This window comes from Saimiri boliviensis, chromosome 13 (assembly GCF_048565385.1).
Source record: "Saimiri boliviensis isolate mSaiBol1 chromosome 13, mSaiBol1.pri, whole genome shotgun sequence".
Lineage (NCBI taxonomy): Eukaryota > Metazoa > Chordata > Mammalia > Primates > Cebidae > Saimiri > Saimiri boliviensis.
The window spans coordinates 16,996,665-17,019,160 of NC_133461.1; the positions used below are offsets into that span (position 1 = coordinate 16,996,665).

Consider the following 22,496-nt stretch of genomic DNA (forward strand, 5'->3'; position numbering starts at 1 on the left):
CACACACACACACACATTCACCCACACATTCACCTAGGCCTACAGAGGGTCGGGATTTTTATCTCCACATCTTGCCCCACTGGAAGGTATTAACATGCATAGAGCTGTCATCTTCTATGATAACGGGCTTTCTAGAATACCTCCTGAAGGACCTGCCTGAGGCTCTTTTACAGTTAAATTTATGTTTATATGGAAAAGGAATAGAGTCTAAAAAATGATGAAAAATATGGTATAGTAAATGTAGATACCAGTAACAGTTATTGTCATGATCAGACATTATATACTGTACATAATTGTATGTGCTGGACTTCTATAGGACCAGCAGTGCAGTAGGTTTGTTTATACCAGCATCACCACTAACAGGTGATGTTTGTGCTGTGAAGACACTGTGTTGTCACTAGGTCTCTTAAACTCTTATGGGACCACCATGTATATGCAGTCCATTGTTGACTAACACATCACTATGTGTTTTTAATAGTGGAATAAAAAAATTAAAACTTAGTGTCTTACTATAGAAGGTACAAATTTGATTTTGAGGTAAGCACAGCAAGTAACTATTATTTTAAGCCCCTGGAAATGAGACATCTCTCCAATTCTTGGCATTAGCACACTGGCAAATATTTCCATGGTATGCTCTGGGGAGGATGATAGATGTTAAGTCCAGAGAGAACCAACGGGTAGCAGAAGATGCAAGAGAAACTGCTTGAATCTGCGGTTTCAAAGTGGATCCTTCCAGTGTCCTGTGTGTTTTCTTAATCTCTCAGTCTCTGTTTAGAAAAATGAGGCTGTTCCGGTTGCAATATGAATTTTATATGGTGGTTTAAATTTCATGTGATCATTATCTGCCTCTTACAATCTTTAATATGGTAACATTTTAACATATGATAACTAAGTAAAGTATAATTTGAGGCCAGGTACAGTGGCCCATACCTGTAATCCCAGGACCTTGGGAGGCTAAGGTGGGAGGATTGCTTGAGCCCAGGAGTTTGATACCAGCCTGGGCAACATAGTGAGACCCTGTTTTTACAAAAAGAAAGAAAAAAAAATTACCTGGGTGTGGTGACCCATGCCTGCAGTCTCAGCTACTGAGGCGGCTAAGGCAGAAGTGCTTGAACCTGGGAGGTCAGGGCTACAGTGAGCCATGATTGGGCCAGTGCACCCCAGCCTGGGCAACAGAGTGAGACCCTGTCTCAAAAAAATTAATGAGTTAATTAAAAATTAAGTGTAATTTGAACAGTTTCCTTTTTATTGTGATTTAAATGTCAACAATTGCCATAATCTGTTAAATTTCTTTTCTTTGAGAAGAAGAAAGCGAATTTGAACGTTTTGCCTTTTTTTTCCCCAAATGCATTCTGAGACAGAATATATTTTTGTAGACTGATTTTATTTCATTTAGTCAATATTTATTCAGCACTTTGTGTTGCCAGGAATTGTATGGCTTTGCAGGAGACACTGTGTGTTAAACATCCTCTTCCCTCTGTTGATATCTCTTAGGCAGCTCCTGGTGTGTACTGCCTGGTTATGTATATGCATATCTGCCTCTCCCAATAGACTTTGGATTCCCTCAGATCCAGGATTGGATTTGAACCTCTTACATGCCATACATGCTTGGCATGTAAAAGGTACTCCATAGGTAATTGATTTTGTTTTCATTTGTCTCTTAAACTTGAATGTTTAAGAAAAGTTTAGCTATCCCTTTCTTCTCCCTAGCCCTCTCATCCCAGAATCTCTAGGCAGATAGTGGCCAGAGCATGGGCTTTAGACAGAGCGCCTGGGTTTGAATCTCATTTCTGCCACTTTAGAGCTGTGAGACCTTGCTAAGTGACTTAATCTCTCTAAGTCCCCCATTTCTCGTGTAGTCATTTTGAATGAGTTAATTTATATAAAGCATTTAAGTATTTAGCATAGTGGCTGGCATCTAATAAGAATGTCAGCTATTGTCATTGTTGCCATTCTGTAATTCTGTTTTTTCTCCTTTATAGTACTTCTTGTATTTGACATACCTCTCTTTACTCTCTCTATCATTTGATTATTTTTATTTTAGACATAGGTCAGAATTTTGTTTCAAAAACATTCTGGTAAAATGCAGCATTTTGCGTATGAGACTTTTTCCTTTATTTTTAATTGTGGTAAACTACACATAACAAAATATATCATCGAAACAATTTTTAAGTGTATAGTTCAGTGGTATTAAGTATGTATTCACATGGTTGTGCAACTGTTACCACACTACCATCTGGCTCCGGAACTCTTTCCGTCTTGGAAAACAAACTCTGAAAGTGTTAATCAACAATACCCTATTCTCCTTCTCATCAGCCCCTGGCAATCACCATTCTGCTTTTTGTTTCTATGAATTTGATGACTCCGGGTACCTCATATAAATGAAATAATACAGTGTTTGTCTTTCTTGCAACTGACTTATTTCACTTGGTGTAATATCATTTTGCAACTGACTTATTTCACTTGGTATAATATCATCAAGGTTCATTCATGTTGTAGCACGTGTCATAATTTCTTTCCTTTTAAAGGCTGGGTGATACATATATGCATATACCATATTGTTTACCTATTCATCTGTCAATGGATACTAGAGTTGGTTCCACTTTTGGTTATTGTGAATAATGCTGCTGTGAACTTCAGTGTGAGACTTTTTGGATGAGAGAAATCTAAATTGGTTTCACCCTAAAGAGGTGCCAAGGAATGAAGAACATGCAATTTTCATAGGAAGAAGTGCATCATTAGTTTCTGAACAGGCATTCATTTGTATTGCACTAAGAGTTTTAGATTTCCTTTAATTAGCTTGAGGTTTATCTTTACCTGGCATATTTTTTCTTCAAAGTAAAAATTTTTTACTCTTATTGCCATTAATAACATGTATAAAACACAAAGCACCTTTTCATATCCATGATCTCAATCCAATCCAGCAAATATTTATTGAGGACCAGCTGTATGCTAGGAGAGTTGCTGGGGAAGAGAAACTCACAGTTCTGAGCTCTCGGAAAGCATAATGCTGGAGAAGGAAGCAGATCCACGAGCAGGCCATATGGTGCAGTGTGAGAAATTCTAGAGTAGTCTCTCATGTGCTGTGAGGACACTTAGGGTGTCTGTCTGAGTCTCATAGCATAAGGAAGGCTTTTCAGGACAGGAGCTGTCTAAACACTGCAAGTGTGGGGCTTAGAAGAGTACGTTGGGTCGCAAGAACTGGGGAGAATGTGCAGAGTGACAGAAGGCGAAGAGCAGAGAACAAGTGTGGAGACGAGGCTGAAAGAAGTGGCCAGAAGGCAGAAAACCTAGAGAGAGCCATATTGAGAAAATCAAGCAAGCATTTCAGGAAGGAGGGAGGTCATGCAGTTTCAGATAGGACAGAGTGTAAGTGAAAACATAAAGGTGTGCCTTGGTTGAAGCTTCAGTGGGCATTGATGAGCTTGGCTAGAGAGGTTTCAGTGGTAGGATCTGGTGCTAGATTGCTGTACTGAATCAGATCCCACCAATTTCCAGGTGAGGACTGCAGACCAAAGATAAACATTTTTCTTTTTACTACCAAGAGCCCAATAAAATAAACAAACCTAGCAAAATGAAAAAAAATGGGAGAAGGACTATCAGCAGATTTGAGTTAAACAAATTTCTAGAAGATAGGTAACCAGAGGGAGGAAGCAGCAGCTCAGAAGCTACAGGCAGCTATGGCCAAAGGGAAAGGAGTTCCAGGGGCTTCTGACTCAGATAGTAATGTGGAAGCAGGAATGAGGAAGGGAAGCAGATTAATGGGATATCTGTCTACCAAATGATGGTATCAACAGGCTCTCCATAGCCTGTCTCCTGCTTCCTTCATCCCATGGAGAAAGTGCTACAGACATTTTACTACTAGTAGAAAACCAGAAGACACCTCTTAAAGAGATTAAAAAAAAAAAAAAAAAAAAAAAGAACTGGGAGGAATTTCACTGCTGTGATATATGTGCCTCCACTTCAGTAAGGCTGTTCTCCATTCTAGCATGTGTAGACTCCTGCTAACAAAGGGCAGAGAGAGGCATCCCTCCTGCTCATTCTAAAACATGACACAGCAATTCCTATCACATGCATAGAACTAACTGGTGGCCGTCCTATTGGTGAGTGAGACCTAGAGAGAAAAGAGACTTTCTTAAAAAGCGAAATACACACTACCCTATGACCTAGCAATTCCATGCCTAGGTACCCAAGAGATGGCAAAACATATGTATGCTGAAGGACTTGTACAGGAATTTTCATAGGAGCTATATTCACAATAACCAAAATCTTGAAACGACCCAAATGTTCATCAGGACAGGAATGGATTATAAATTGTGCTATATCCATACAATGGGATATTACCTGAAAAAGAAATGAGTAAGTGATGGACTCAACTACATGGATGACTGTCAGAAACTTTATAGATTTAAAGAAACCAGACATGTATGAGTATATAGTGTCCTCCATTTATATAAAATTCTAGAGCAGGCAAAACTATAGTCACAGAAAGTTGATCACTGGTTGTCTGGGGTTGGTGATTAGGGTATGACTGACCACAAAAGGAGACATGGGAACTTTTGGGGTAATAGAAATGTTCTACATTTTGATGGTGTTGTTAGTTAATGGATGTACCATTTGTCGATACTCAGCTAGCTGGACATTTAAAATCGTTTCATTTTCTCACATGTAAATTATACCTCAAAGTTGATTCATAAGGAAAAACAGAAAAACTAAAAGTTGAAATGAGTGGAACATAGTATATGTAGGTTAAATTCTGGTTAGTAGCCAGGACTTTGTTTTAAAAAGATGCATCCATAAACAGCAGCATAAAGATAAGTCATGTCAGGGGGTAACCACCAGAAGATCTAAAAATAAAAGTACTTAGTGTGGTTGCTCTAAAAAGTGAATACAAAGGAATGAGAGATTGTTGCTTTTCATTATAAATCTTTCTCCATTATTTTGCTTTTTTAATACTGCATGTGTGACTGATAAAAATTAAAGAGAAAATGCATAAGCAGAATTGGAGGTCAGGAAAATGCATAAGTAGAATTTCAGGTTTAATTAGAAAGGGGAGGAGAAACAGAGTAGTATTTTAATGGGAATACCCTCATGCCTCCCTTTGAGAGAGATTTTATTTTCATTTATTTTACTAATGAGCATACGGAATATTATAATTAGGAGTGAATGTCCCTAGTTATATCAGTTTAATTATTCTCTGTCAAAGAAGGGTTTTCAAGGCATTATGTGAGGGCCAAATGGAGTGAGCTCATTCCCAGAGCAGAGTAGAGGCAGAGAGCCACCCACAAGGTCACAGCAAGGCTGTGCATTGCTGCGCAGAGTTCACATACCCAACAATTGTTTATCCGAGATAGGAGTCCTGAAAGACATGATAAAGGCTGTTTAGAGACCAAAGAGTCTTCTCTATTAGATAAAAGGCAAAGTAAGATAGAAGCTCAAACTTGAGTAGGAGGCCCTGGATGTCAGTCAGAGGATTGCCCCCATTCACACGTCTAGCAAAAATACCCAACACTTCTACTGTGCTACTCTATTTACATTATCTTCTACATTATTTCATGTGATTTTCATCACAACATTGTGAAGTAGATACTATCTTTCACAGTAGATACATTTACTGTCTTCATTTTACAAATGAGGACACGTTGGCCCTAAGAAGACTGTGACTTGCTCAGAGTCTAAAAATGGTTAAGCTGATCTTAAAGGAAGCACTTGCAATAGGGGAAGCTGCCATGGGGTGTGCAGGCTGCTCAGTCACTGCCTGTTTTGTGCATACTGCCAAACTGCACAGTTGGCAAAATGATTTGTCGCTTATGTCAAAAGATGGAAACAAGTAATAAATGTCACATTGGTAATTAAGAGGAAAACCTTGTGACATGAAGACTATTGTTAGCAAGTTAAAAGCTGTGATTAAAGAAAGCCTGTGGGAGTATTGTGCTGCCAAAATGAAAGCTTTGAGGAAGGCCCAAAAGGGCTTTTGTGGGGCTACAGAGAATGGAGGGCAAAATCAAGGAAGTAGTGATGAAACGAGATACCCAGAAGCAAGCCCCTAAACAAATTTTTCTTGACTGCAGCATCCCCTTTGCTTACCTTGATTACCTTTATGCCTAGGACTGAAGTAGAGAAAATTTAAAGCTGAATTCCTTGGAATCCCGAATGCATTTATCTTTTCCCCACTTACTAACATATTTAATCTTTGATGCTTCATTCAACAACTACTTACTGAGCAACAATATAAGCCTATCTTTCTAATTATATCCATTCTGCCCTTATTCAGTTTTTCTAAGCTGAATAATCCATTCTCCTGTTAGTTAATCATGGGTTCCATTCTGTTCAGCACTGTTTTCCATTTCATTTCTGTTACCTTTAGTCTTTCATCTAAAATTTGATTCACAGGGTATTCTCAAAACAACTTCTCTTTCCTTTCGCTACCTCTCTAATAATACAATGTTTTATTTAAAAAAGAAAAAAAAAGGGAAGGGAAGGGAGGAAGGAAAGAGAAAGGGAAAGGAAGGAAGGAATGCAAAGGAAAGAAGGAAGAAAGGAGGATAAAGGGAGGGAGAAAGAGAAAGAAAAGAAGTGCTTGCTTCAGCAGCACATATACTAAAATTGGAACCCTACAGAGAATATTAGCATGGCCCCTGCACAAGGATGACATGCAAATTATTGAAGCATTCCATATTTTTGTAATGAAGAAAAGGAGTCAACTAACGGGAAAGAAAACCAGCCAGTAACAAAATGGCAGGATCAAATTGACACATAACAACATTAACATTGAATGTAAATGGCCTAAACGCCCCAATCAAAAGACACAGACTGGCAAACTGGATGGAAAGTCAAGACCCATCAGTGTGCTGTATTCAGGAAACACATTCACATACAGAGACACACATAGACTCAATATAAAGGGATGGAAGAAGATTTACCAAGCAAATGGAGAACAAAAAAAAGCAGGGGTTGCAATCCTAATCTCTGATAAAAATGGACTGCAAACCAACAAAGATTAAAAGAGACAAAGAAGGACACTACATAATGATAAAAGGATTAATCCAACACAAAGAGCTAACTATCCTAAATATATATGCACCCAGGACAGGGGCACCCAGATGCATAAAGCAAGTTCTTAACGACCTAAAACAAGATTTAGACTCCCACACAATAATAGTGGGAGACTTCAACACTCCACTGGCAGTATTAGATCAACAAGACAGAAAATTAACAAGGACATCCAGGACTTGAATGCAGAGCTGGACCAAGCAGACCTAATGGACGTATGCAGAACACTCCACCCCAAATCCACAGAATGTACATTTTTCTTAGCATCACATTGCACTTACTCTAAAATTGACCACATCATTGGAAGCAAATCACTCCTCAGCAAATGCAAAAGAACGGAAATCATAACAGTCTATCAGACCACAGCACAATCAGACTACAACTGAGGATTAAGAAACACACTCAAACCCACACAACCACTTGGAAACTGAACAACTTGTTTCTGAGTGTTGACTGGATAAACAATGAAATAAAGGCAGAAATAAAGATGTTCTTCGAAACCAATCAGAATGAAGACACAACTTACCAGAATCTCTTGGATACCTTTAAAGCAGTGTTGAGAGGGAAATTTATAGCAATAAATGCCCACATGAGAAACAAGGAAAGATCTAAAATTGACACCCTATCATCAAAATTGAAAGCACTAGAGGGGGAAGATCAAAACAACTGAAAAGCTAGCAGAAGACAAGAAATAACTAAGACCATTGTAAAACTGAAGGAGATAGAGACACAAAAAAACCCTTCAAAAAAATCAATAAATCCAGGAGCTGGTTTTTTGAAAAGATCAACAAAATAGACTTCTAGCCAGATTAATAAAAAGAAAAGGGAGAAGAATCAAATAGATGCAATAAAAAATGATAAAGGGGATATCACCACTGATCCCACAAAAATACAGACTACCATCAGAGATTACTACAAACAGCTCTATGCACATAAACCAGTGAACCAGGAAGAAAGGGATAAATTCCTAGGCACTTGTACTCTACCAAGACTAAACCAGGAGGAAGTTGAAACCCTGAGTAGACCAATAACAAGTGCTGAATAAGAGGCAACAATCAATAGCCTACCAACCAAAAAAAGTCCAGGTCCAGATTGGTTCACAGCCAAATTCTACCAGACATACAAAACAGAGCTAGTTCCACTCCTTCTGAAACTGTATCAAACAATAAAAAATGAGGGAATCCTCCCTAACTCATTTTATGAGACCAACATCATCTTGTTACCAAAACCAGGCAGAGGCTCAACTAAAAAAGAAAACTTGAGGCCAATATCAATGATGAACATCGACGCAAAAATTTCAATAAAATACTAGCAAACTGATTGCAACAGCACATCAAGAAGCTTATCCATCACTATCAAGTAGGCTTCATCCCAGGGATGCAAGGCTGGTTCAACATACACAAATCCATAAACATAATCCATCACATAAACGGAACCAAAGGCAAAAACCACATGGTTATCTCAAAAGACACAGAGAAGGCCTTTGACAAAATTCAACAGCCCTTCATGCTAAAAACTCTCAATAAACTAGGTATCAATGGAACGTATCATAAAATAATAAAAGCTATGTATGACAAACCTATGGCCACTATTATACTGAATGGGCAAAAGCTGGAAGAATTCCCTTTGAAATCTGGCACTAGACAAGGATGCCCTCTCTCACCACTCCTATTCAAAATAGTATTGGAAGTTCTAGCCAGAGTAATCAGGCAAGAAAAAGAAATAAAGGGTATTCAATTACAAAAAGAAGAAGTCAAACTGTCTCTGTTTGCAGATGATATGATTGTATATCTGGAAGACCCCATCATCTCAGCCCAAAATCTTCTCAAACCGATAAGCAACTTCAGCAAAGTCTCAGCATACAAAATCAATGTGCAGAAATCACAAGCTCTCCTATATACCAATAACAGACAAAGAGAGAGCCAAATCAAGAATGAACGCCCATTCACAATTGCACAGATATGAGTGGGTTAGAAAGTTTGGGGTGAGGAGGCACTTATGATCACTTTATCAGGATTTTCTCAATTAAAAAAAGCAGCGTCATCTGCTGAGATGGGAGGAAGGTGACAGAACTTTGAGAAGAAAGGACATAAATTGGTTTTACTCAGAGAAAAACAACTCACAAGTGTGTAATCAGGATTGAGACACTGATGAGAACCAAATTGCATGTGTGCTCATAAATTTAAAGTGAGTCCAGCCAGGACAGTTGTGAGTTTCTGGTGGTGATTCCTTGATCTTGGGTGACAGGATGATCTATTCTCTTCCATTGTCCTATTGATTCTAATGCCTGTACTACGTTTAGCTTTATATTTTAATATTTTGTAGGGCTAGTTTTACTTTATTTTTGTAGAAACTTTTTTATTTCTTTTGGCATTTTTGTTTTACTTTTTAGCTTTCAGTGTTGATTATGTTTATTCTATTTTGGAGGAATCTGATTAGATTAGGTTGGTACAGAAATAATTATGGTTTTTGCCCTTTTTTTTTTTAAATGGCAACACCCACAATTACTTTTGCACCAACCTAAATAAGTCCAGATTAAATTTGCCTAGGGTAACATAAAACATAAGAAGATTTTATTATTTCTTTTAATTACAAATCATTTTTAATAATTCATTTAAGAAATATTGATTGAATGCCTATAAGGCCTTGCCTGAGACCTTAGAGATACAATGGGGCAAGAGATAAAAATTATAGTCCCTGCTTCCACAGAGCTTTCAGGCTGGGGTAGAGGTCAGCAACCTATGCCCTTTAGGCAAATCCAGGCTACTTCTTGTTTTTGTACAGCCTATCAACTAAAACAAATTTTTTAAATTAAACGTTTATTTTAACATTATTATAGATTCACATGAGGTTGTAAGAAAGAATACACAGAGATCTTCTATACCCTCTACCTGGTTTCCACTCAGAGGTAACTTTATGCAAAACTATAAAATAACATAGTATAACCAGGATGTTGACATTGAAAACTGCCAAAAGACAGTACATTTCTATCAGCACAAGGATCCTTCACGTTGCCCTTTCATAGCCCAGACACTTCCCTCCCACCCAGACACCTTCCTAACCCCTGGAAACGTTTAATGTTTTCAGTTTCTATATTTGTTACTTCATAAAGGTGACAGAAAGTAAATCATATAGTATGTAACGTTTTGGAGTTAGCATTTTTTTCACTCTCAGAGTAATTCTCTGGTGATTCGTTGAGTTTGTTGCGTTTATTTCAGTAGTTCGTTACTTTTTATTGTTGAGTAAATCCATGGTATGGCTGTGCCACAGTGTGTTTAATCATTAACCTGTTGAAGGACATTAAGGTTATTTCAACGCTTTGGCTATTATGAATAAAGAAAGATCTTATAAACATTCTTATGAACATTTTTTTCCCTCTGGCATGGATGCTGAGAATCATATTTGCTAAGTCTTATGGTAGTTGCATGCTGAGTTTTAAAAGAAACTGCCACCAGACTGGTTGTACCGGAGACTATCAATCAAATTTCTCTGCATCCTTGCCAGCATTTGATGTTGTCACTATTTTTTATTTTAGCTATTCAAGTGGGTGTGTACTGATATCTCATTTTGGCTTCAACTCATGTAATGGTTAATGATACTGAACGTTTTTTCATCTGTTTATTTACTATCTGTTTATTCTCTTTGATGAAATGTCTGTTCATGTCTTTTGATCATTTTCTAATTGAGTTGTTTCTGGGTTTTTTTATTGTTGAGTTTTGAGAATTTATTCTATATTCTGTTCTAGGAAATAGTCCTTTCTGGGTGAATGCAGTAGCTCATACCTGTAGTCCCAACACTTTGGGCGGCCAACACAGGCAGATTGCTTGAGCACAAGAGTTCAAGACTAGCCTGGGTAACATGGCAAGACCCTATCTCCACAGAAAATACAAAGATTAGATGGGTATGATGGTACATACCTGTGGTCTCAGCTACCCAGGAGGCTGAGGTGGAAGGATCACTTGAGCCAAGGGAGGTCACAGTGAGCTGTGATCATACCTCTACACTCCAGCCTGGGTGACAGAGCAAAACACTGTCTAAAAAAAAAAAAAAAAAAAAATCTTTTGTTGAATGTTGAATGTATGGCTTGCAAGTATTTTCTCCCAGTCTGTGACTTGTCTATTTACCCTCTTAACAGGGCCTTTCACAGAACAAAAGATTTTTTTTATTTTGATGAAGCCCAATTTATCAGATTACTTTTTTAGATTGTGCTTTCTTTTTGTATTAAGACTAAGAACTCTTTGGCTAGCTCCAGATCCCAAAGATTTTTTTTTCTAAAATGTTCATATTTTTACATTTTACTTTTAAGTCCATGATCCATTTTAGTTAATTTTTGTAAATAGCATGAGACTCATAGGGTGTGGTGATATCAGGTATATGGTTTGCACTCCTTCAAGGGGATGGGTGCAGATTTGCATGGGCCTCCTTCCCTGTCAGTGCTTGCTTTAGCTGTGTCCCGTAAACTGTGATATGTTGGTTTTAAAATTTTTATTACATTCAATCTGTTCTTTTATTTCTCTTGAAACTTCATCTTTGACCCATGGATTATTTACTGTTGTGTTGTTTAGTTTCCAAGTGTTTGGTAATATATCTACTATCTATTGTTGATTTCTAGTTGGATTCCATTGTGGTCAGAGAAGGTACTCTGTGTGGTTTCATTTCTTTTAAATTTGTTGAGGTTTGTTTTATGTCTCAGAATATGGTCTACCTTGGTATGTATGGGTATTTGAAAAGAGCATGTATTCTACTGTTGTTGAGTGGAGTGTTTTAACATTGTGAATTAAATCCTGTTGTTTGATAGTGTTGAGTTCTTCTGTATCTTTGCTGACTTTCGATGTTGTTCTATCAATTTTTGAGGAAAGGATATCTTTGCTCTAAAGTCTGTTTGCCCTGAAGTCTATTTTATCTGATATTAACATAGCTACTCCTTTTTTAAAATTAATGTTTGCATGATGTTTCCTTCATAATTGAAGTATCTTTTAGACAGCCTGTAGTTTGGTCATGTTTTTTATTCTCTTCTACCAATCTCTGTTTTTAGTTGGTGTATTTAGACTATTCACATTGAATGTAGTCATTGATATGTTAGCGCTTCAGTCTGCCATTTTGCTTTTTTTTGTTTTCTGTTTGTTCTCTGTGTTTTGCGTTTCTTGCCATCTGGTATGTTACTTGAACATTTTATGGAATTATTTTTATTTATCTGTGGTGTTTTTAGTGTATCTCTTTTTATGGCCTTTTAAGTTGTTGCTTTAGGTATTCCACGACGTAGCTAATCCCAGTCTACTGGCTGGGAAGGATAGAGGTTCTCTTTGCCTCCCCTGTGACCTCCACTACTAACGTGGTCAGGGAAGGAATGGCCTTTCTGCCTCTGAATGGAGGCAGAATTCCTGGCTCTCCATTAGGCCTCCTTTGACATGACCCCATTGAAGACGGGGAGGGACCTCATTACTGCCTCATGGAGGTAGAAGTCCGGGCTTCCCACATGGTGCCCACTGACATCCACCAAGTATGAACAGAAGTACCAGCTACCCTCCTGAGCCTTCCCTGACACCATGACAGTGGAGGGGAGGGCATAGGTCGGGGCTTGGAATGCCCCATTATAGCCTGGTGAGGATGGAAGTCTGGGCTCCCCACTTAGCCTATGCTAGAATAGGTCGGGGTGGAGCCACATTTTTTCTGTGGTGTTTGGCTGAAGTAGATCAGTTAATACCTAAACAGTTCCTGTCTTTTAGGGCTGCCGCTTTCCTTGTCTGTCCCTTGCTAGAGAGAATAGGCTCTTGTTGTGGTGGTGTTATTGTTTTAGGGTATGGTGTTTTGTTTTGTTTTGTTTTGTTTTGTTTTGTTTTGTTTTCGTCTGTGCCCAGTGGCATTTCCAGGTTGCTGGTGTCTTCTTACAAGTCTGTATATGTGAATCAAAAGAAAATTCAGAGAATTCTTTGGGTCCCAAGATCACTGACCAGTCTGCCTTCTTTCCACAATCTGGAGTCTTTTTGTGTTTGATTTATAATGTTCAACATTTTTAGTTGTATAGTCAGCCCTCTGTATCCTCGGGTTCCACATCATGGATTCAGCCAGCTAGGGATTGAACATATTTTTTAATTGCATCTGTACTGAACATGTACAGACTTTCTGTCCTTGCTATTATTCCCTAAACAATACAGTGTAACAAAATAGATCTAGAGATGATCTAAAGAAGCAGTCCCCAACCTTTTTGGCACCAGGGAACGGTTTCATGGAAAACAGTTTTTCCACACACTGCTATGTATGGGAGGATACGAGATGGTTTGGGGATGAAACTGTTCCACCTCAGATCATCAGGCAGGCATTCATTAGAGTCTCATAAGGAATGCACAACCTAGATCCCTCCCAGGTGCAGTTCACAATAGGGTTTGTGCTCCTCTGAGAATCTAATGCTATCACTGATCTGACAGGAAGCAGAGCTCATGCAGTAATGCTCTCTGGTCTACTGCTCACCTTCTGCTTTGCAGCTGGTTCCTAACAGGCCACAGAATGGTACCAGTGCACTGCCCAAGGGTTGGGAACCTCTGATCTAAAGTATACAGGAGGATGCGCATAGCTTACATGCAAATACGACACCATTTTATATCAGGGACTTGAGCATTCGAGGATTTGGGTATTCATGGAAGGTCCTGAAACCAGTCCACTGCAGATACCAATGGACAACTATATGTAGCAGGAGGAATAGGGGAAAGGACACCTGCTGCAGCTCCTGAAAGAGGAGGTTTTCATCTGTCCATTTAAAACCATTCGGAGGAATCTCGTGCTTTTCCTCACCTGTGTTCTCTCTGCCTGTAACATCTTTTTCTCCTTTTGCAGCATCAGCCACTATGTAATTGTCATGTCCATGACCATCTTTTTGGTGTTCCTCAATGGCCTGGCCCAGCTGCTCACAACAAGGAAACTCAGACTATGTGGCAAACCCAAAAGTCACTTGATGTGATGTTGCTGAAACACCATTCGGCATCTGGATCCTGATTCTCCTTTTAAACTAAAATCTCATCAAGGATTCAATCAGAAGATGAGTATTAATGGATAATATATTCTACTCCTGTAAGGACAATTGTATTTGGCATTCTGAATTGACAGGTTATCTGGAACAAAGGAGCTTCTTTTCTTTTTTCTAGGTTTTGCAGGCATGAAATAATGATTATATCTGTGGAAAAGCATAGGAAGACATTCTCCATTTTCATTTTTTTCCTTTAGCTGGCAGCTTTTCCTAGTGATGTTTAGAGCACCTGCAACAATCTGGTCCCCAACCACACAACTTCCCACATACCCAAAGGAGAACATATGCCTGTGGGGGCAGTGCTGATGGCATCCAGAATCATTGCCGTGGCTGAACTGGAAGGAAATCACCAGGTGGCACTATAAATATTTATCAGCTTTCAACACTGGTTTTGTTAGACAATCAGGGTGTATTATTTCAAATTTGCTAAAGCTTCAGTAGAAAAAATGTTTGCAGGTATTTGTGATGTTTCTTTAGTATGCAATAATACTATCTTAGCCTTTTTAGTGCTATTTCTAGGATTTTCCTAATCAACCATCATGTCTAACCTTCACTTTTTTTTCACTTCTGGATTTTCATGGAATTTTGAATGATACGAAAGTAGAAAATGCTTAGTATTTGTGTCTTATACATAGGAAAAAAATTAAAAGAAATAGTTTTTAATTGTATGTTCAACATCTGTTACCTCTGTAGCTTTTTCATATATTGTTTTTTTTCCTTTTAATTTCTTTTTACTGCCATCTATTATTTTAACAGGATTTTAAAAATCAATGGTTAAGCTTTCTGACAATATCATAAGAATTCATATTAAAGTTGTTATTCTTCGTGGTTGTGAGATTCTAGCCCAGAGGTCTAAAATCTCTTCAGCAAATTAGATTTCCATTTGTAAACACTTCTAATGGGCAAATTTTTTTCAGAGTAGTTTTTATTTCGATTGTCCATAAAATTCCCCTTATGTATCCCTGTGGAGCTGGCCTTTTGTCCGTGATGTGCCAGTAGCTTTTGGCTGATGCTAAGCTTTCCTGGTATGTGCCCTATTTTTAAAAAGTAATTGCTTTTGAATTAAGTTATAGCATTGCTAATTCACGTTAATGACTAGGAAACTCTCTACAGTTTACTAGATTTTTCAAATTGGCAGGGAGTGAATAAATCTAATTTAAAAGAGTCAGAAATCAGTTTGGCAAAGAGTACTTTCTTAATTTCAATTTAGGATGAAGTATAGTTATAATTTATTTGTAATACTACTTTATGGTATAGCAGTGAAAGAATTATAGTATAAAAAAGAGGTGTTGATGTTTTATGAAATCGCATGCATCAGTTCATAGTATTTATCTAGCTGAACAGCTAAGAAGCTGTGGTAGCAAACACTGACATTGATGGAACAGGAATGATGAACTTTCAGATTACCTGAAAGGATTATTTTTATTAGTTTTTTTCACACATTAGAGAACACTGTATAAATACTTACCAGTTACCTCTTTATGTAGTTTTGTTTTTCATCCTTTCCCAAATTTTTATATAATTAATATTTCATTACAACATTGTAAAATGTGCTCAGTTTTTTATCTTTATTTTGCTCTTTGAAGCATGTCTTTTTCTTCATTTTATCCTTTCAGATTAGTGAGTCTATAGAATGGGTTGAACTTGCTTCTGACAGTATCGTAGAGTTTGTGTTGTGTACCTGCAGCACGGGCTTGCCTCGCTGCACCGTAGCTGGCCCCTTCAGACTCAACGTAGGAACAGGCCTTTTCTGTTGCAGTTTCTCAGGTATCTTTAAATGTTTTGAAATGCATATTTTTATATTGAAAAACAGAGAAAAAAGAAACAAGAGTTAGGGAAAAAGTATTTCTATTTAAGGTATTTATTTTGTCATTCTACCTATGCCATAGATTTCCCAATCAAGACTTAGGACATTTGATGATTACTAGTGTTTAAATTAAGAATTGTTATAAGAATTAAAATGGGCAGAACAAATTGTGAAAATACTGAACCAAAAAAAAAGGCCATGCTGTAATCTTAGAGGGCCCGTGAATAAATCTTAGAGGGAACGCTAAGACTACAGGAAACGACTGCAGCTTGTGTGTCATTTCCCAGTATGTTAACTATTGTATTTAGTGTACACTATTTAGAATACAAAATGCATTTTTATTTTTTATGAAAATAATGTTATTGATAACATATTTTCATTGTAATGTGTTCAAAATTATTTATTAATGATGGAGCTGAATTAGAAAAGCCCTTCATTCCTTATAATACTGTTTCTCATGAAAAATTGTTACAAATTTCAGCCAACTGATATTAAGCACATCAGTGTCAACCCTTCTCCCCTCCTGCCACCTTTATACATTTGTTTTGGTAGACTAGGGGCTCCTTTTCTCCTCCTTTTTGACATATAACTGTGCCGGTAAAAGCACGATTTCTGATGCAGCTGGCCTAGAGGGAATGAAGGAGACGCGTGGGTGTGGTCCCTGGGACAGGCGTAGCTGCTGCAGAGCTTCCCTGTGCTTGGGAGAATCGAGGGAGCTCCCGTATTCACACTAGATGCCGTCTTGGGACTGAAGAGAATGGACCTAAATCAACTCTGTCATTTGGAGAAGCCCCTGTTTGACCAGTTCTGAGAACTCTTTTCTTTGAGAGACCAGAGTAACTTGGTCATTTCTCGCCTTTTCATAGTTGTTCTTTTTATGTTGACATTCCCCTTACTGTATTTAAAATGCTTCAAAGTATTAATGATTGTTATGCTGTGTGCTTTCAGTACGATGGTCATATCTTTTTAGCATTTTCCCATTTCTGTATCAGCATGGTTTTTTGTTTTGCTTTTTTTGTTTTTGTTTTGAGACATGGTCTTACTCTTGCTCATGCTAGAATGCAGTGGCATGATCTCGGCTCACTGCAACCTCTGCCTCCTGGGCTAAAGCGACCCTCCCATCTCAGCCTCCTGAGTAGCTGGAACTACAGGCACATGCCCCCCACACCTAGCTAATTTTTAAAAATTTTTTTGATGGATACAGGGTTTTACTATGTTGTCCAGGCTACAGCATTTTTTTTTTTTTGAGACTGGGATTTCTTTATAATGCTTTGTTATTTTAAAAAGATGAAAAGGAGACATTAATTATCAAAATGTTCTTTAATTGGCCTCAAAGGACTAAATCTAGAATTATTATTACCCTTGGGTAAACTCATAAAAAGTGCTTAATATTCATTCTATAAAGAAACAAAAAGAACCTTTGAGATGTGTCTCTTATTCATTTCCTTGGGTACACTAAAACGTATCACAGTTATTTTTCAACTTTCTACCTTTAGAATTGCAGCATTTATTTACCACACAGCAGGATTTCTCAGAGTTTGTCCCTTAGAACATTGATTCCTTGTAATATAAATAAATGTCATAATAAAAAGAGTTGTTTGTTTGTTTATCTGTTTGTTTGTTGAAACAGAGTCTTACTCTGTTGCCCAGGCTGGAGTGCAATGGCCCTATCTCAGCTGACTGCAGCCTCCACCTCCCGGGTTCAAGCGATTCTCCTGCCTCAGCCTCCTGAGTAGCTGGGTTACAGGCACAGACCACCATGTATGGCTAATTTTAAAATGTTTAGTTGTGACAAGGTTTCACCATGTTTATCAGGCTGGTCTTGAACTCTTGACCTCAAGCAATCCACCCACCTCGGCCTCCCAAAGTACTGGGATTATAGGCCTGAACTACCACGCCCAGCCAAAAAGAGTTTCTTAATTAAACATATTTGAGAAACATCTAGTCAAACCACCTTAAATAGATGCATTTACTTTAATTTTCAGGGAATTTAACCTGTGATGTGTGTTGTGAAGGCAGGAAGATAGCATTATGCCAAAAGTTTCCACTTCCTTGACAGCAGACCCTATCTTAGTTTCTTTCCTGATTGGTAAACATAAGAAATGTTTCCAGGCCGGGCTTGGTGCCTCATTCCTATAATTCCAGCACTTTGGGAGGCCAAAGTGGGTGAATCACTTGAGGTCAAGGGTTCGAGACCAACCTGGCCAAGATGGCAAAATCCTGTATCTACTAAAAATACAAAAAACAAAACAAAACAAAACAAAACAAAAAACCTGGCAGTGTAGCAGACTCCTGTAATCTCAGCTACTCAGAAGCCTGAGGCACGAGAATTGCTTGAACCTGGGAGACGGAGGTTGCAGTGAGCCAAGATCATGCCACTGCACTCCAGCCTGGGCAACAAAGCAAGACTCTGTCTCAAAAAGAAATTATCCATATACTTTTACACTAAAACCTCAATTTGTCATAGTTTTGAAAATAGAGTATTGTGTGCTTGACTGAATTTTTTTTTCCTGAGAACTAGAATACCATTTTTACTGTAACCCTCAATGTGGGAAAACTTTACAATTTCTTGCAACTTTTCCTGCCTCTGTATAAGTTATACCTGCCATCATTTAGTCTTTTATACGGGAAAGGCCACTGCTGCCGGCCTGCAACCAGTTCATCACAGCTCATTGTGCAGCCCTGTTGGAGTTTAGACCAAGCCTTTATACCTTATGTTTTATATCTTTTACTTGAAAAATAAATTTGCACCAAATTTTAACTTGTTTTCTTATGATTTGACATTGTAGAAGGTGATTAGTAGTTACATTTTTTATAATCATTTGTTATTCAAAAACATTGTAAAAAGAAAACATCAATTATCAAGATTTCCTTTAATTGGGCTGAAAGGGCTAAAATCTAAAATTATTGTTACTCTTGGGTAAATTCATGAAAAGATAAATTCTTGTTACAGAATAATTTAATTAGCTTGACTGGTATCAAATAGCAATTGCATCAAACATCAATGATTCCATTAATTTTTTTAAAGTTGTTTTTACTTTAAGTAGATAATATTCAGTGAATTTGAGTAATATGATTAATGAAGGGACCAACAAAGGTAATTGTCAATCTTACAGACATAAACTTTTACCTAGAATATCTCAATATTAGTAGAACATCTGGGAATAGTTGGTCAACATTTTAAAAGCTCCTCTCCTTGCTGGTGAGAAGTAATATTCTTAAAGTTACAAACCATACAATTAAATTCCAGTTTACCTGATACATGTTTTTTTGTCATGTCCTATCGATATATCATGTTATTGTGATTGGTTTTATTTTATTAAAAAAACTCATCGTAGCACAGCCAGGTGATCTACGTGTGCATCAATAGTGATAAGTTACGTTGACAGCGTGTACCCTGGATACATGATGAGAGTGGCACTTTACCTATATGGGCTTCCTCCCCAACACTCCCAAACCCAATCTAATTATGAGAAAAAGAGACAAATCTCAATATAGGAAGGAACATTTGGCAAAACACGTGGTGAGTGCTCTTCAAAACTGCCAAGGTCATCAAAAACAAGGAAAGGCTGAGGAACCATCAGAGCCTGGAGAAGCCTATGGAGAAGATGTGGCACCCTGGGTGGGGCCCTGACGCAGAAATGGACCTCAGGTACAAACTAAGGAAATCTGATAAAGTATGGACTGTAGTGAATAAAACATCAATATTGGTTCATTAATTGTGAAAAGTGTGCCTTAGTAATTAGTCATCATTAGGTGTTAATAATAAGAAAAATTGGATGAGGGAGTGTGTGGGAACCTTCTGTACAAATTTTGCAGTTTCTATAAAACTATCATAAAATAACGACGTTATTTAAAATTGTATTTATAATGTTATATTTTTTAAATTTTTACTATGTACACATAATTTTACATAAATGCATTGGAAGCATAATAACAGAGAAGCAGAGGATTAAAGGGGTGGTTCAGTGGTTTTTTTCTGGTTTTGTTATTTCTCCCGAGTTTTCTCTCTGCTCTTTTACTTCTGTTACTCCCCTCTGAGTCATGTTAGAGCCCAATATGTATAGCACTTTTCTTCCTGGATTACTTTCCATCAATTATTGAGGTAATTATTATGTTTTTTGGGGACAGGGTTTCACTCTGTCACACAGGCTGGAGAGCAGTGGCACAATCATGGCTCACTGCTGCCTTGACCTCCAGGGTTCAAGCAACCCTCTTACCTAAGCCTCCTGAATAGCTGAAACCACAGGCTAATTTTTAAATATTTTATAGAGACAGGGTCTCACCATGGTGCCCAAGATGGTCTTGAATTCCTGGGCTCAAGCAATCTGCCCCTTTGCTTCCCAAAGTATTGGGATTAGAGGTGCGAGCCACTGTGCCTGGCTAATTATTATGTTCAACATAAATCTCATGTTTGTGTAGTGCTCAGCAGGGCTTTTGCTCAGCATTTCCTCTTCTTGAGGTAACCTGAGGTAACAGAAACATTGCTAACCTTCTGCTTCTGGCAGGAGCTAAAATTTTTTTATGACCCTTCTCACCACATTTGACTAGTTTAGAGGTGCACATCTGACCCAAGCCAGACCAATCTGAGTTTGCAAGATTTTCAAGCTGGAACGGAAAGTTTCTAAGATTCAAAGTTTCAGAGCCGTTGTTCGCCCAGTTTAATTAGGTGAGATATTCTAGTAACCTTCCAATAAGTAATCTGTTTAAAAAGGGATGGGAGATTGAATTCACTGATAGCCTAAGAACACTGTGGATTATGAGAAGTCCAAAACTCCACTTAAAATGTAATTTTTGTACCTGCTTTTTGCCTTCTGCTAAGTTGGAATTGAAGGAGCAGAATAGTTCCACGAAAACTGGTTCAGACTTTATCCCTCCAATTCACAATGCTACTTTCATGCCTGATATTAGAAAATGTTTAAGTGCCCAGTTTTGGTATTATGTAGTAAAAACAGGAATTTAAAAATCTTAGCTTTGCATAGCCTCTATCTCCAAGAGAGCTCTTACATATTCATTCCTCCAAAACAAAACACAAATGTTCTCATAGGTGCTACAGGAGAAACAGTAGCACAAATAATCCCTACCGAGAACCTGCCATGTGCCAAGTCCTTTGGCAGGGGCTTTACATTCATGATCTCATGTAATTGAGTTATTGCAACCACTTGTGCAAGGCCAGACCTCAGCGAGCCTGGTCTGGCTTCCAGGCTATTAAAAAGGATTTCAGACTCTGCTCCAGTTTGATTTTTCTTCAGTGAAAGCAACAAACACTGGAAAGATAGTAAAGAGAGAATAATGTATAGATGGTTTTGCCCTCCCCTCAAAGGTCTCTCCAGCTCACCTTGCCTCAAGATTGGGGCTTTTAGAAGCCCAGGGAGAACGATATGCCCAGTAGAGCAGAAGAACACAGAGCATGGGCCCACTACCCTCAATGCCCACAGCCACGGCAGCATTCCCAAACAACTTACATCATCCTAAGAGGCAGTGGCTGTGCCACTGAGGAGGGCCAGCTTCACTATGCCTTTACATCCCTGCTTTGTCTGCACTCTGGGACCCTGGGCTGTTCCACCCGGGCCGACTGAGGGGCTTTCATGTGGACAGGCATAGCCATGTCCAACACAACACCAACCAAGGTGGGTATTAGCCTTATTTTCCAGATAAGAAAACTGAAGTTCCAGGAGACTAAATGAATGTCCCCAAGTCCTCCCTTTGGCAAGTTGATTTGCTAGTCAACTCAGAGCTAATTTCAGTCTAAGTCTGAAACTAAAACTTTTAATCACCAGGTCCTTTAGAGGTATACAACTGCTTCCTTGGGGATGCTGGAACGGTAGTCCACACAGAGGATAGCACTTGGAAACAAAATACATTTATGTTTTGCTTAGGTCACATGAGTGGAATTTCATAGATGATGACAGCAGTAGTCTTAATGTGCAGGTCAGTGGCATGAGTTAAAATAACCCATTGCATTAATCAGCAAATAATTCAATATCCTCTGCTAGTCAAGCAGAGTTCAGATACAAAGTATAAGACATCAGCTCTGCCCTTGAAGAGCTTGTGGTGTAATTGAGGAGATAATAATAATTATACTGGCAGATAATATTTACTGAGTGCTTCCTCTGTGCTAGCTGGTTGGCCTCAAATCCCTTACATGTCCCAGCTCAAAGAAGACTAGCAATGAAAGACATGGGCAATTGAGTGCTGAGTGGCCAGACACAGACAAAAAGCACGTTCGATGACAGGTTAACATACCAGTTAGCATCTGCTAAGGTAAGGATTATTTAAGGGCCTGTGACAGTAATATGCTCCTCCTGAAATGCAGTGTCCTAACTAGCGGTTGAAATAAAAGAAGGGCATAATATAGTCATTGAGAACCAGTAGAATGAAACTAGCCCTGTGGACGGCTTCATGGCCCCTAGTTTAGAATCTCTCCATCATTTCCTGGCTCCATAAACTATTCGTTAGATAAGAAGCTCAAGGACTGAAATATTCAGAGGAAAAACAACATAATCCATGGTTCATATGTGTTCTAATTGTGGCAAGCATTATTAGTTACCTACCCAGTATCCACTCTCATATTTTACCATCAGGACTGTGATTTGTTCATCAGAAATATGCCCA

General features: G+C 38.3%; 1 protein-coding gene and 1 non-coding gene across 19 annotated transcripts in view; both read left to right on the forward strand.

Moving 5' to 3' along the window:
- PIGN (phosphatidylinositol glycan anchor biosynthesis class N) overlaps nt 1–18,642 on the forward strand; it is a 138,163-nt gene extending 119,521 nt beyond the window's left edge. For 16 of the 18 annotated variants that reach the window (XM_074383301.1, XM_074383300.1, XM_074383302.1 and 13 more), the window contains 2 exons: nt 1,495–1,633; nt 13,885–13,969. In XM_074383301.1, coding sequence (XP_074239402.1) covers nt 1,495–1,633 — 139 coding nt within the window. In that variant the 3' untranslated portion in view covers nt 13,885–13,969. Of the gene's footprint in view, nt 1–1,494; nt 1,634–13,884 lie in introns of all 18 variants that reach the window. The other 2 variants (XM_074383314.1, XM_010336753.3) reach the window with 2 other exon arrangements.
- Nucleotides 6,577–6,683, forward strand: LOC120361793 (U6 spliceosomal RNA). Its single transcript, XR_005577907.1, has one exon. It is a non-coding gene; the product is annotated as a U6 spliceosomal RNA (small nuclear RNA).
- Nucleotides 18,643–22,496: the final 3,854 nt, after the last annotated feature.